The 17,521-nt window shown below is 41.3% G+C and overlaps 1 protein-coding gene across 5 annotated transcripts; it reads left to right on the top strand.

The window, feature by feature from the left end:
- The first annotated feature begins 850 nt into the window (after positions 1-850).
- On the top strand, positions 851-17,341 carry sqor (sulfide quinone oxidoreductase). Of its 5 annotated transcripts, none has more exons than XM_083763454.1 (11): positions 851-1,237; positions 5,031-5,127; positions 5,249-5,444; positions 5,621-5,791; positions 6,475-6,528; positions 7,181-7,375; positions 7,451-7,660; positions 14,271-14,454; positions 14,853-14,920; positions 15,291-15,469; positions 16,370-17,341. In XM_083763454.1, the coding sequence occupies exons 3-11, from the start codon at positions 5,250-5,252 to the stop codon at positions 16,425-16,427; spliced, it is 1,314 nt and encodes a 437-aa protein (XP_083619580.1). In that variant the 5' UTR covers positions 851-1,237; positions 5,031-5,127; position 5,249; the 3' UTR covers positions 16,428-17,341. The 5 variants fall into 5 exon arrangements, with proteins under 5 accessions (XP_083619580.1, XP_083619579.1, XP_083619581.1 ...); XM_083763453.1 differs by having other exon boundaries at positions 5,244-5,444; XM_083763455.1 differs by lacking the exon at positions 5,031-5,127.
- Positions 17,342-17,521: the final 180 nt, after the last annotated feature.

Here is a 17,521-nt window from a genome sequence, read left to right as displayed (position 1 = left end):
ATACTGTGAAATACAATGAAATGTGCCCATTCTACATACTGTGAAATACAATGAAATGTACCCATTCTACATACTGTGAAATATAATTAAATGTACCCATTCTACATACTGTGAAATATAATTAAATGTACCCATTCTACATACTGTGAAATACAATGAAATGTGCCCATTCTACATACTGTGAAATATAATGAAATGTACCCATTCTACATACTGTGAAATATAATTAAATGTACCCATTCTACATACTGTGAAATATAATGAAATGTACCCATTTCTACATACTGTGAAATATAATGAAATGTACCCATTCTACATACTGTGAAATACAATGAAATATACCCATTCTACATACTGTGAAATATAATGAAATGTACCCATTCTACATACTGTGAAATATAATGAAATGTACCCTACTGTGAAATAAAATGTTCAATCAATCAATCAATCCAACATGTTTAACTTTAACAAAACACCCTTTATGAAGCATTCATTTCAGATGTGTAAGGTTAAATATAGGTTTACGGGTATTTGCAGGTTAAATAAATGGTTCTATTAGTAGTAGTTATAGTATTATTAGTAGTAGTAGTAGTAGTAGTATGTAGTAGTAGTATTAATATTATTATAGCTTCAGGCGGACCCTCTTGTGAAAGTGTAATGCTTTATTGGGTCGTCCACTCACAGTTAACAGTCTTTGTATTAATAAATATTTCAATCAATCACGTTCCACAAGTGATAAAACTCGGTCAACCGCTGCCATCTGGCGGACATGCTGGGCATTACATCTGGTTAATAGATAACGTCTATGAGGAAGTTAAGCAACATTTTACTTACAGCCAGCGTGACGTCGTCGGTTCCCCCTTTATTACTCTATGCGGTTACCCAACTTCCCCTGTCTGTTATTTACCGACAGTAAATACAGCTATAACGTCTTTATAACGTCTAGCTGACACAGCGAGGAGGAAGCTGACATAACTTCACTGACAGTTACAGAACTAGAGTCTCGACATTGATCCACTGACAGTTAGAACTATAGTAGCGCTACGTCAGCCTTCAGGGGAAGCCTTTTATTGACTGACTGTCTGTACATTCATGACACTTTGAGTTCACCAGCTAACACTGCGTGTCTGTGCCGTGCGTGTGCACGCACGCACGCACACACGGACGGACGGAGGGTTAATTTGAGGTCATTCCGGGTCGTGTTCCACTGCTGTGACGCGCCAGGGTGAAGGTTGAAGTAAGTTGTTGACGTTCTAAATTATTAAATTATGAATGCATTCGATATGAATACATTCTATTATGAATACAGGCTCTGTTTATAGATCTATGAATACTGTAATAGTTTATATCTATTGATTGATTGATTTATTAACAGTTTGCAGAATTACAGTACATTTCAAGCACAAACTCAATACAAAGACTGTTAACTGTGAGTGGACGACCCAATTAAGCATTACACTTGTTTACAACAGTGTCCACCTTGTTCAATTAATCAAAATTATATTTCTATATTAATTGAGCTGAGGCGAAGAGGCAGATTGTTATAGCAGTCACTGTGTTGAACTTGTTGGTACTTTAAGAAGTGGGAGGGGGGGGGGGGGGACGCCCCATAAGGCATGTGCGCACACATGCACATGCATTTGCGTGCACGTGCGGCGGGTTGTGTCACTTGTGTGCAACGTGTGCAGACCTCAGAGTAAGGTGCAGACCACACCCCCCCCCCCCCCACATCCTACAAACATGCAGACCTCAGAGTAAGGTGCAGACCACAGTGCAGACACTATTAAACATGCAGACCTCAGAGTAAGGTGCAGACCACAGTGCAGACACTAATAAACATGCAGACCTCAGAGTAAGGTGCAGACCACAGTGCAGACACTATTAAACATGCAGACCTCAGAGTAAGGTGCAGACCACAGTGCAGACACTATTAAACATGCAGACCTCAGAGTAAGGTGCAGACCACAGTGCAGACACTAATAAACATGCAGACCTCAGAGTAAGGTGCAGACCACAGTGCAGACACTATTAAACATGCAGACCTCAGAGTAAGGTGCAGACCACAGTGCAGACACTAATAAACATGCAGACCTCAGAGTAAGGTGCAGACCACAGTGCAGACACTATTAAACATGTAGACCTCAGAGTAAGGTGCAGACCACAGTGCAGACACTAATAAACATGCAGACCTCAGAGTAAGGTGCAGACCACAGTGCAGACACTATTAAACATGCAGACCTCAGAGTAAGGTGCAGACCACAGTGCAGACACTAATAAACATGCAGACCTCAGAGTAAGGTGCAGACCACAGTGCAGACACTATTAAACATGTAGACCTCAGAGTAAGGTGCAGACCACAGTGCAGACACTAATAAACATGCAGACCTCAGAGTAAGGTGCAGACCACAGTGCAGACACTATTAAACATGCAGACCTCAGAGTAAGGTGCAGACCACAGTGCAGACACTATTAAACATGCAGACCTCAGAGTAAGGTGCAGACCACAGTGCAGACACTATTAAACATGCAGACCTCAGAGTAAGGTGCAGACCACAGTGCAGACACTAATAAACATGCAGACCTCAGAGTAAGGTGCAGACCACAGTGCAGACACTATTAAACATGCAGACCTCAGAGTAAGGTGCAGACCACAGTGCAGACACTATTAAACATGCAGACCTCAGAGTAAGGTGCAGACCACAGTGCAGACACTATTAAACATGCAGACCTCAGAGTAAGGTGCAGACCACAGTGCAGACACTAATAAACATGCAGACCTCAGAGTAAGGTGCAGACCACAGTGCAGACACTATTAAACATGCAGACCTCAGAGTAAGGTGCAGACCACAGTGCAGACACTAATAAACATGCAGACCTCAGAGTAAGGTGCAGACCACAGTGCAGACACTATTAAACATGCAGACCTCAGAGTAAGGTGCAGACCACAGTGCAGACACTAATAAACATGCAGACCTCAGAGTAAGGTGCAGACCACAGTGCAGACACTATTAAACATGCAGACCTCAGAGTAAGGTGCAGACCACAGTGCAGACACTATTAAACATGCAGACCTCAGAGTAAGGTGCAGACCACAGTGCAGACACTAATAAACATGCAGACCTCAGAGTAAGGTGCAGACCACAGTGCAGACACTATTAAACATGCAGACCTCAGAGTAAGGTGCAGACCACAGTGCAGACACTAATAAACATGCAGACCTCAGAGTAAGGTGCAGACCACAGTGCAGACACTATTAAACATGCAGACCTCAGAGTAAGGTGCAGACCACAGTGCAGACACTAATAAACATGCAGACCTCAGAGTAGGGTGCAGACCACAGTGCAGACACTATTAAACATGCAGACCTCAGAGTAAGGTGCAGACCACAGTGCAGACACTATTAAACATGCAGACCTCAGAGTAAGGTGCAGACCACAGTGCAGACACTAATAAACATGCAGACCTCAGAGTAAGGTGCAGACCACAGTGCAGACAGTATTAAACATGCAGACCTCAGAGTAGGGTGCAGACCACAGTGCAGACACTAATAAACATGCAGACCTCAGAGTAAGGTGCAGACCACAGTGCAGACACTAATAAACATGCAGACCTCAGAGTAAGGTGCAGACCACAGTGCAGATACTAATAAACATGCAGACCTCAGAGTAAGGTGCAGACCACAGTGCAGACACTATTAAACATGCAGACCTCAGAGTAAGGTGCAGACCACAGTGCAGACACTATTAAACATGCAGACCTCAGAGTAAGGTGCAGACCACAGTGCAGACACTAATAAACATGCAGACCTCAGAGTAAGGTGCAGACCACAGTGCAGACACTAATAAACATGCAGACGTGTATAGCATATTTAGAAACAGGGTTTCAAAAAATATTTCTATGAGAGAAGTGTGTGTGTGTGTGTGGGGTGCTCCCCCGCGACCCGTGCGTTGACCTGAGTGGTGGATTATAATTATTGATTATTTTTGGGTCCCTTAGAAGAGGTTAAATATCTAGGCTGTATCCTCGACAATAAGCTGACAGGTGAAAGCATGGCGAGAGCAAATCAGGACAAGATTCCTGGGCAGAATTTCCTCTTTTGTCAACAAAAGGGCTCTCAGGACTTTAGCTGGAGCAGTGACTCATACTGCTCATCTTTGACTATGCTTGCACATCCTGGTTCTCTAACAAACTAATTGGACTTCTTCTCGTCCCCACCTATATGCAGAGCATCTGGACAGAATTTGCTGGCTCCGGGTAGAAGACAGAGTCAAACAATTGAAAATGGGCCTGACATTCAAAATTGTACATGCAGCTATGCCCTCAGTGCCCATTTACTTATAATAATAATAATAATAATAATAATAGCTTAAATTTATATAGCGCTTTTCTAAATACCCATCTGTTGCTGTTTTTTACATTTCTGTCTAACAAACTACTCAAGAAGCAATCAATTGTTTTTACGAGGAAAAGCTACCATACAGTATGCTCATTTCTTAAGTATCTTAAATCAATATTGTCTTCCAGTAATCAGTGGGAGTATCTTAAGTCAATATAGTCTCCTTATTATAACGCCACAACTTAAGTAAATATAACCTTTGACTTTGAGGAATTACAGTAATAGATGATAAATGTTCTGAGACTCAGCAGCCAACATCACTCAATGCTATGATATGATGCACATAGTCTATAATATAATCTATAATAATCTCATGCTGTGTGCACGCACGCATGCAAAGTGAGTTTAACGTTGTTTAACGTCGTTTAACCCATTCTGACCGAGCACCCATTTTGGTGTCAGCATCATGTTATGCTTTAGCTATTTAAAAATAGCAGATCTACAAGCTCATATCGCGCCACCGAGTGGCGCGATACGAGCTTGTAGGTCTGCTATTTTTTGAAAAATCGAAGAACGACTGACATTTTTAGAATCTGATCTCAGGTCAGAATGGGTTCGTCAGACCAGCGTGTGTCCGGCGGAAACCTCGTATGAATCTGATCTCAGGTCAGAATGGGTTAATGCAATCACACAGGACTCTTCTGTGTGGATGTGCAGTACGGACTCATTGGGCTGTCGAGGCCAGAAAGTAGTGTTTTGCCACTCAGTAGGCGTTCCTGCATAACTTCCTGGTATGATGATGTCACGCACATACACTCTATAAGCTCTACTTGGGTCTTCATTATGTCGGCTACTGTTTTTATTGTGTGAATCAATAAATGATACACTCTTCTTCTCCATGTCTCAGTACAGAATGGCTGCGTTGAGCCGTTTGAGACACCTGGGCAGCAGCAGCTTTCAACACCTGGGCAGCAGGTCGGTCTGCACGAGGCCTTCAGAACATTACAGATGTTTGGTTCTGGGAGGAGGAAGTGGAGGAATCACCATGAGTTCCAGAATGAAGAGGAGGCTGGGAGCAGAGCATGTGGCTGTGGTGGAGCCCAGCGAAGTAAGTTTAACATTAGTTTAACATTGGCTGTGGTGGAGCCCAGCGAAGTAAGTTTAACATTAGTTTAACATTGGCTGTGGTGGAGCCCAGCGAAGTAAGTTTAACATTGGCTGTGGTGGAGTCACTAGTTGTTATTTACTTTACCTTATAGAGAACATATTTATTTTACCTTATAGATGCACTACTACCAGCCCATTTGGACACTAGTGGGCGCTGGTGCTAAGACTGTGAGTTCTTCCGGTCGCTCCACTTCCAGCGTCGTCCCGTCTGGAGTGAAGTGGATCAAATCCAGAGTGGAGGAAATTAACCCAGAGAAAAACACAGTCCGAACGAACGACGGAATGGAAGTAAGTTTATACTGTCATCAGCTGTTCTTATAAAAACATTAATTAATGTTTACTGTCATCAGCTGTTCTTATAAAAACATTAATTAATGTTTACTGTCATCAGCTGTTCTTATAAAACCATTAATTAATGTTTACTGTCATCAGCTGTTCTTATAAAAACATTAATTAATGTTTACTGTCATCAGCTGTTCTTATAAAAACATTAATTAATGTTTACTGTCATCAGCTGTTCTTATAAAACCATTGATTAATGTTTACTGTCATCAGCTGTTCTTATAAAAACATTAATTAATGTTTACTGTCATCAGCTGTTCTTATAAAAACATTAATTAATGTTTACTGTCATCAGCTGTTCTTATAAAACCATTAATTAATGTTTACTGTCATCAGCTGTTCTTATAAAACCATTAATTAATGTTTACTGTCATCAGCTGTTCTTATAAAAACATGAATTAATGTTTACTGTCATCAGCTGTTCTTATAAAAACATTGATTAATGTTTACTGTCATCAGCTGTTCTTATAAAAACATGAATTACAGTTTACTGTCACCAGTTATTAGAACCATTAAACTGTCATCATAAACACTATCAAAATATCTGGTCGCATCATGGAGTCATTGATCAATCTATTTAAAGGTGCTGTGATAATTAATAATGAACTAATACGAAACTCTTCCAACAGATTTCATATGAGTATCTGATAGTAGCTCTGGGTCTGCAGCTGCATTATGAGAAGGTAAGGTTATAATGTTATAATGTTAAATTAATTAACATAATGTTATGGTATAATGTGGGTAATGTTGTTAAAATGTTCGATCAGATCAAAGGTCTTCCAGAGGCGTTTGAACATCATTATAATGTTGTTTTAATGTTGTTATAACGTTATAATATTATAACAGATCAAAGGTCTTCCCGAGGCGTTTGAACATCATTATAATGTTGTTATAACGTTATAATATTATAACAGATCAAAGGTCTTCCCGAGGCGTTTGAACATCATTATAATGTTGTTATAACGTTATAATATTATAACAGATCAAAGGTCTTCCCGAGGCGTTTGAACATCATTATAATGTTGTTATAACGTTATAATATTATAACAGATCAAAGGTCTTCCCGAGGCGTTTGAACATCATTATAATGTTGTTTTAATGTTGTTATAACGTTATAATATTATAACAGATCAAAGGTCTTCCCGAGGCGTTTGAACATCATTATAATGTTGTTATAACATTATAATATTATAACAGATCAAAGGTCTTCCCGAGGCGTTTGAACATCATTATAATGTTGTTATAACGTTATATTATAACAGATCAAAGGTCTTCCCGAGGCGTTTGAACATCATTATAATGTTGTTTTAATGTTGTTATAACGTATTATAACAGATCAAAGGTCTTCCCGAGGCGTTTGAACATCCAAAGATCGGCTCCAACTACTCGGTCCAGACGGTGGAGAAGACGTGGCGAGCTCTGCAGGATTTCAGGGAAGGAAACGCCGTCTTCTCCTTCCCCAACACGCCCGTCAAATGTGCCGGAGCGCCGCAGAAGATCGCCTACCTCACAGACGCCTTCCTGAGAAAGGTCTTTCCCCCTAAACCCTAAACCCTAACCTAACCTCATTAGTAGGGCCCATTAATGTTATTGTTGTCATTACAGAACGGCCGTAGGGCCCAGGCCAACATCGTCTACAACACGTCTCTCCCGGTGCTGTTCGGGGTCAAACACTACGCTGATGCATTGTGGGACGTGGTGAAGAGCCGTGACATCACCGTCAACCTCCGACACAACCTGGTGGAAGTTCGTCCTGACAAACAGGAAGCCGTGTTCCAAAACCTGGACCACCCCGAAGACCTCAAAGTCATCGAGGTATTTCTCCTCAACATAATACTACTACACCACACACTACACTGCACTACACACTACCCACTACACACTACACATTACCCACTACACACTACACATTACCCACTACACACTACACATTACCCACTACACACTATACATTACCCACTACACACTACACACTACACATTACCCACTATACACTATACACTACACACTACCCACTACACACTACACATTACCCACTACACACTACACACTACACATTACCCACTATACACTATACACTACACACTACCCACTACACACTACACATTACCCACTACACACTACACACTACACATTACCCACTATACACTATACACTACACACTACCCACTACACACTACACATTACCCACTACACACTATACATTACCCACTACACACTACACACTACACATTACCCACTATACACTATACACTACACACTACACACTACACTACACATTACCCACTACACACTATACACTACACATTACCCACTACACACTATACACTACACATTACCCACTACACACTACACATTACCCACTACACACTATACATTACCCACTACACACTATACACTACACATTACCCACTACACACTATACATTACCCACTACACACTATACACTACACATTACCCACTACACACTACACATTACCCACTACACACTATACATTACCCACTACACACTATACACTACACATTACCCACTACACATTACCCACTACACACTATACATTACCCACTACACACTATACATTACCCACTACACTACACTACAAGACCTCAAAGTCATCGAGGTATTTCTCCTCAACATAATACTACTACACCACACACTACACTACACTACACATTACACACTATACATTACCCACTACACACTATACTACACTACACTACACTACACCACACACTACACACTATACACTACACATTACCCACTACACACTATACACTACACATTACCCACTACACACTATACATTACCCACTACACACTATACACTACACATTACCCACTACACACTACACATTACCCACTACACACTATACATTACCCACTACACACTATACACTACACATTACCCACTACACATTACCCACTACACACTATACATTACCCACTACACACTATACATTACCCACTACACTACACTACAAGACCTCAAAGTCATCGAGGTATTTCTCCTCAACATAATACTACTACACCACACACTACACTACACTACACATTACCCACTACACACTATACACTACACACTATACATTACCCACTACACACTATACATTACCCACTACACTACACTACAAGACCTCAAAGTCATCGAGGTATTTCTCCTCAACATAATACTACTACACCACACACTACACTACACTACACATTACCCACTACACACTATACACTACACATTACCCACTACACACTATACACTACACATTACCCACTACCCACTACACACTACAAGACCTCAAAGTCATCGAGGTATTTCTCCTCAACATAATACTACTACACTACACTACACTACACTACACTACACATTACCCACTACCCACTACACACTACCCACTACACATTACCCACTACACACTATACACTACCCACTACACATTACCCACTATACACTACACATTACCCACTACACACTATACACTACCCACTACACACTATACTACACTACACTACACTACAAGACCTCAAAGTCATCGAGGTATTTCTCCTCAACATAATACTACTACACTACACACTACACTACACTACACACTACCCACTACACACTATACACTACACATTACCCACTACCCACTACACATTACCCACTACACACTATACTACACTACACATTACCCACTACACACTATACTACACTACACATTACCCACTACACACTATACACTACACATTACCCACTACACACTATACACTACACATTACCCACTACACACTATACTACACTACACTACACTACACATTACCCACTACACACTATACACTACACATTACCCACTACACACTATACACTACACATTACCCACTACACACTACACATTACCCACTACACACTATACTACACTACACTACACTACAAGACCTCAAAGTCACCGAGGTATTTCTCCTCAACATAATACTACTACACTACACACTATACACTACACTACACATTACCCACTACACACTATACACTACACATTACCCACTACCCACTACACATTACCCACTACACACTACACATTACCCACTACACACTATACACTACACATTACCCACTACACACTACACACTACACATTACCCACTACACACTATACACTACACATTACCCACTACACACTATACACTACACATTACCCACTACCCACTACACACTACACATTACCCACTACACACTACACACTACACATTACCCACTACACACTATACACTACACATTACCCACTACACACTATACACTACACATTACCCACTACACACTACACACTACACATTACCCACTACACACTATACACTATACACTACACATTACCCACTACACACTACACATTACCCACTACACACTATACTACACTACACTACACTACACATTACCCACTACACACTATACTACACTACACTACACTACACTACACATTACCCACTACACACTATACACTACACATTACCCACTACCCACTACACAATACACATTACCCACTACACACTACACATTACACACTACACACTATACTACACTACAAGACCTCAAAGTCATCGAGGTATTTCTCCTCAACATAATACTACTACACCACACACTACACACTATACACTACACATTACCCACTACACACTATACACTACACATTACCCACTACACACTATACACTACACATTACCCACTACACACTACACATTACCCACTACACACTATACACTACACATTACCCACTACACACTATACACTACACATTACCCACTACCCACTACACACTATACACTACACATTACCCACTACACACTATACACTACACATTACCCACTACACACTACACACTACACATTACCCACTACACACTATACACTACACATTACCCACTACACATTACCCACTACACACTATACTACACTACACTACACTACAAGACCTCAAAGTCATCGAGGTATTTCTCCTCAACATAATACTACTACACCACACACTACACACTATACACTACACATTACCCACTACACACTATACACTACACATTACCCACTACACACTATACACTACACATTACCCACTACACACTACACATTACCCACTACACACTATACACTACACATTACCCACTACACACTATACACTACACATTACCCACTACCCACTACACACTATACACTACACATTACCCACTACACACTATACACTACACATTACCCACTACACACTATACACTACACATTACCCACTACACACTATACACTACACATTACCCACTACACACTACACATTACCCACTACACACTATACTACACTACACTACACTACAAGACCTCAAAGTCATCGAGGTATTTCTCCTCAACATAATACTACTACACTACACACTATACACTACACTACACACTACCCACTACACACTACACATTACCCACTACACACTATACACTACACATTACCCACTACACACTACACATTACCCACTACACACTACACACTATACACTACACTACACACTACCCACTATACACTACACATTACCCACTACACACTATACACTACACATTACCCACTACACACTATACACTACACATTACCCACTACCCACTACACACTATACACTACACATTACCCACTACACACTATACACTACACATTACCCACTACACACTATACACTACACATTACCCACTACACACTACACATTACCCACTACACACTATACACTACACATTACCCACTACACACTATACACTACACATTACCCACTACACACTATACACTACACATTACCCACTACACACTATACACTACACATTACCCACTACACACTATACATTACCCACTACACACTATACTACACTACACTACACTACAAGACCTCAAAGTCATCGAGGTATTTCTCCTCAACATAATACTACTACACTACACACTATACACTACACTACACACTACCCACTACACACTACACATTACCCACTACACACTATACACTACACATTACCCACTACACACTATACATTACCCACTACACACTATACATTACCCACTACACACTATACACTACACATTACCCACTACCCACTATACACTACACATTACCCACTACACACTATACACTACACATTACCCACTACACACTATACATTACCCACTACCCACTACACACTATACACTACACATTACCCACTACACACTATACACTACACATTACCCACTACCCACTACACACTATACACTACACATTACCCACTACACACTATACACTACACATTACCCACTACACACTATACACTACACATTACCCACTACACACTATACACTACACATTACCCACTACCCACTACACACTATACACTACACATTACCCACTACACACTATACACTACACATTACCCACTACCCACTACACACTATACACTACACATTACCCACTACACACTATACACTACACATTACCCACTACACACTATACACTACACATTACCCACTACACACTATACACTACACATTACCCACTACACACTATACATTACCCACTACACACTATACTACACTACACTACACTACAAGACCTCAAAGTCATCGAGGTATTTCTCCTCAACATAATACTACTACACTACACACTACACTGCACTACACATTACCCACTACACACTATACACTACACATTACCCACTACACACTACACATTACCCACTACACACTATACTACACTACACTACAAGACCTCAAAGTCATCGAGGTATTTCTCCTCAACATAATACTACTACACTACACACTACACTGCACTACACATTACCCACTACACACTATACACTACACATTACCCACTACCCACTACACACTACACATTACCCACTATACACTACCCACTACACACTATACACTACACACTACACATTAATAGAAGACCTCAAGGTCATCGAGGTATTTCTCCTCCAATTAATAGTACTAATACTATGAATGTATACTACACATTATAGTACAAGTACTACATTCAGATCATACACAGTATTTATATCTCTAACATGTTGTATTGTATTATAATTAGAGATGTCCCGATACTGTGTCGGTATCGGAAAAGTATCCGATCGGCCCTTATTTGTCATATCGGTATCGGCGAATATGCCAGTCTAACCAGCAATCCCACACAGGGGTAAGGAAGGGGTTGACACTATGCCAGTCTAACCAGTGATCCCACACAGGGGTAAGGGGTCGACACTATGCCAGTCTAACCAGCAATCCCACACAGGGGTAAGGGGTCGACACTATGCCAGTCTAACCAGCAATCCCACACAGGGGTAAGGGGTCGACACTATGCCAGTCTAACCAGCAATCCCACACAGGGGTAAGGGGTTGACACTATGCCAGTCTAACCAGCGATCCCACACAGGGGTAAGGGGTCGACACTATGCCAGTCTAACCAGCAATCCCACACAGGGGTAAGGGGTCGACACTATGCCAGTCTAACCAGCAATCCCACACAGGGGTAAGGGGTCGACACTATGCCAGTCTAACCAGTGATCCCACACAGGGGTAAGGGGTCGACACTATGCCAGTCTAACCAGTGATCCCACACAGGGGTAAGGGGTTGACACTATGCCAGTCTAACCAGTGACCCCACACAGGGGTAAGGGGTCGACACTATGCCAGTCTAACCAGCAATCCCACACAGGGGTAAGGGGTCGACACTATGCCAGTCTAACCAGTGATCCCACACAGGGGTAAGGGGTTGACACTATGCCAGTCTAACCAGTGATCCCACACAGGGGTAAGGGGTCGACACTATGCCAGTCTAACCAGCAATCCCACACAGGGGTAAGGGGTCGACACTATGCCAGTCTAACCAGCAATCCCACACAGGGGTAAGGGGTCGACACTATGCCAGTCTAACCAGTGATCCCACACAGGGGTAAGGGGTTGACACTATGCCAGTCTAACCAGCAATCCCACACAGGGGTAAGGGGTCGACACTATGCCAGTCTAACCAGTGATCCCACACAGGGGTAAGGGGTTGACACTATGCCAGTCTAACCAGTGATCCCACACAGGGGTAAGGGGTCGACACTATGGCAGGTAAATACAATGTTGAGGCATGTGGAGTTTGCTTTGGAGTTGCCCAAACTGCAAGTGCACATTTGAGTGAGGAGTCTGCTATAAACACAACACCAGATATATAGCTAGATATCTATAAACGCTATTCCCGGTCGGTGGACTTCAAAATGAGATACTTTTATTATTATTATAAATATTATTCTCCGGTATCGTTATTCGGTATCGGCTAACACAGAAATCGTGGTATCGGGATCGGAAATGAAAAAGGGGTAAAAGGACATCCCTATTTATAATGTAATAACACTAACCCACCAATGGGATCAATGGGATGAATCATGTCACCTCACCAATGGGATCATTGTATATTTTCTCCCATCAGTACGAGATGCTGCATGTCACCCCACCAATGGGACCCAGTGCGGTGATCAAAGGCAGCTCATTGGCTGATGAGGCTGGCTGGCTGGACGTCAACAAAGAGACTCTCCAACATAAACGTTTCCCAAACGTCTTTGGAATCGGAGATTGTACCAACGTTCCCACGGCCAAGACCGCTGCTGCCGTAGGTATGTACCCTAGAGCCGTAGGTACCTACATACCCCTGGACCCTACCCTGTACCCTACCCCAATACTGCTGCCGTAGGTATGTACCCTAGAGCCGTAGGTACCTACATACCCCTGGACCCTACCCTGTAGCCTACCCTAATGCTGCTGCCGTAGGTATGTAGCCTAGAGCCGTAGGTACCTACATACCTACCCTGTACCCTACCCTAATGCTGCTGCTGTAGGTATGTACCCTATAGCCGTAGGTATCTACATACCCCTAGACCCTACCCTGTACCCTACCCTGTAACCTACCTAATAGGTAGGTAGGGTGTGTTTACACATGTTGTGTTTACACATCCTCAAAGCTAAACAGGTAAACAAGTGGAATCGCATTTTCAATGTTACATTTCTCTTTCAGCTGCACAGTCGGCCATCTTGGACAGAACTATCCGCAGTGTGTTGGACAACAGGACGCCAGATACCAAGGTTTACTGTTTTATAATACTAATAAATATGTATGTTATAGTAATACTAATAAATATATGTTATATCATAGTAATACTAATAAATATATGTTATATCATAGTAATACTAATAGATATATGCGAAAAAGAAGGCACTGGGGCAGCTCAGACAATTTAGGCCCTTAGTTCAATAACAGTAAGTAAAGTGACAACATTTCGATGTTTAAGTTACATCTTCGTCAGGTCCTGCTCCTGCTATATTTATGTATATATTCATGTATATATTTATATATATATTTATGTATATATATTACAGTATGACGGCTACACATCGTGTCCTCTGGTAACTGTACTCTGTGTGTGTGTATATATATTTATATATATATTTACAGTATGACGGCTACACATCGTGTCCTCTGGTTACGAGCTACAACACGGTGATGCTGGCTGAGTTTGACTTCAACCTGCAGCCTCTGGAGACGTTCCCTTTGGACCAGCGAGTAGAGAGAAGGACCATGTACCACATGAAGGCTACCATGATGCCCCAGCTGTACTGGTACGGCTTATTGAAGTATGTACTACTCTATATACACCATGTACTACTCTATATACACCATGTACCACATGAAGGCTACCATGATGCCCCAGCTGTACTGGTACGGCTTATTGAAGTATGTACTACTCTATATACACCATGTACCACGGCAGTGGGGCGGCGGTGGCTCAGGGGTAGAGTGCCTGGATGGTAACCGTAAGGTTGCCAGTTCGAACCCGGGCTCCCCCAGAGTTACTGTCGAAGTGTCCTTGAGCAAGACACTGAACCCCTAATTGCTCCCGATGTGCTAGTTGGTGCCTTGCATGGTTTCCGCTGCCATCGGTGTATGAATGGGTGAATGTAATGCACAATCTCTGTAAAGCGCCTTGGATAAAGGCGCTATATAAATGCACCATTTACCATTTACCATTTATGAAGGCTACCATGATGCCTGTACTCCACTGGCACGCTGCTGAAGGCCATATACTATAATACTGTTACACGATGTACTGCAGTACAGTCAGTATTATACTAGTATTATACTACTATATATACTGCAGTATGCACTACTATAATAATATAACACTATGTACTCCCAAAGCTGGAGGAAGTCACTGTTTCTCTGGAGAGGGAAGTCTGGAGCTCTCTGGTGGAGCTGTTGCTCTCTGGTGGAGCTCTCTGGTGGAGCTGTTGAAGTCTGGAGCTCTCTGGTGGAGCTGTTGAAGTCTGGAGCTCTCTGGTGGAGCTGTTGAAGTCTGGAGCTCTCTGGTGGAGCTGTTGAAGTCTGGAGCTCTCTGGTGGAGCTGTTGAAGTCTGGAGCTCTCTGGTGGAGCTGTTGCCGCCGCGACCTGACTAATAATAACGATGATAAGCGGTTGAAGGTGGATGGATTATATTATTATATAATGCATTTTAATATATACATTTTCTCCTCAGGGGACTTTGGGGCGGACCAGAACCGTACAGGAAACTCCTTCATCTTGGATTCAAATAATTTAGTTTCTAATCAATTTATTCCAATTCATGTTCTTTATAATGAGACGATGTTTTTGTACTAATCTGAGAAATGTAAAGATTTGTGAAATGTGAACCAAGAAACAATTATCCGCAACACACACACACACACACACACACCTCAAAATTATCCTGATTATTTTCACAGATATTGATGAATAAGAATGTGACGTCAATTAGATTTTTCAGCATAAATCAGTGCTATTGAATATTAACCCTTTACGTCTGTGTGTGGGTTTATAAATCAGTGCTATTGAAGCCTTTACGTCTGTGTGTGGGTTTATAAATCAGTGCTATTGTTTGAAGCCTTTACGTCTGTGTGTGGGTTTATAAATCAGTGCTATTGAAGCCTTTACGTCTGTGTGTTGTTTCGAACATATTGAACCAATGGAAAGTAGTTAAAAGTGCTTTGGACAAAACCTTTGAACTACATTGGAGTTAGCTGCTAAACAGATAAGTATTATTGACAATATCTAAAGTCACAACACGAACATTATTATATATATATATATATATATCTAAAGTCACAACACGAACATTATTATATATATATATATATATTATATATATAATATCTAAAGTCACAACACGAACATTGATGAGGCAGTTTTTGGCTTTGTTTTCAAAGGTTTTCTCAATTTCGTGAACGTTTTATTATTCATAATTCATAATGAAAAGTGTCATTTTTGGAGTTAAGTGGTTTCTTCCCCACATCAGACATAATGCTATCGGCCGATATGACTGCAGATATCGGTCATAATTCCAATATTGTGCACAATAGCTAATCCAATGAATATACATTTAGATCTATAATCCAATCAATATCATAACAGAATTATAATTCTAGTAAAGTGTAAACATGTGATACAGAAACATCAGCAATAAAGTGATTGTTTGCTAAACATTTACAGTTTCTCTTTGTCACCTCTCATCTAATCTTAATACCGTATATTTATTACCTACATGTTTGTTTTTTATCCTAAGATTATTCTTTTCAATGAAAATGTACTTATTTTAAAGGAAATCATTGACAGTGAATAGAGCAGGAGGAGTGTTGCTTCAACAGTCCAGGAA

This window comes from Protomyctophum parallelum (assembly GCF_964188405.1).
Source record: "Protomyctophum parallelum genome assembly, chromosome: 4".
Lineage (NCBI taxonomy): Eukaryota > Metazoa > Chordata > Actinopteri > Myctophiformes > Myctophidae > Protomyctophum > Protomyctophum parallelum.
This window is presented reverse-complemented; position numbering and strand designations above follow the sequence as displayed.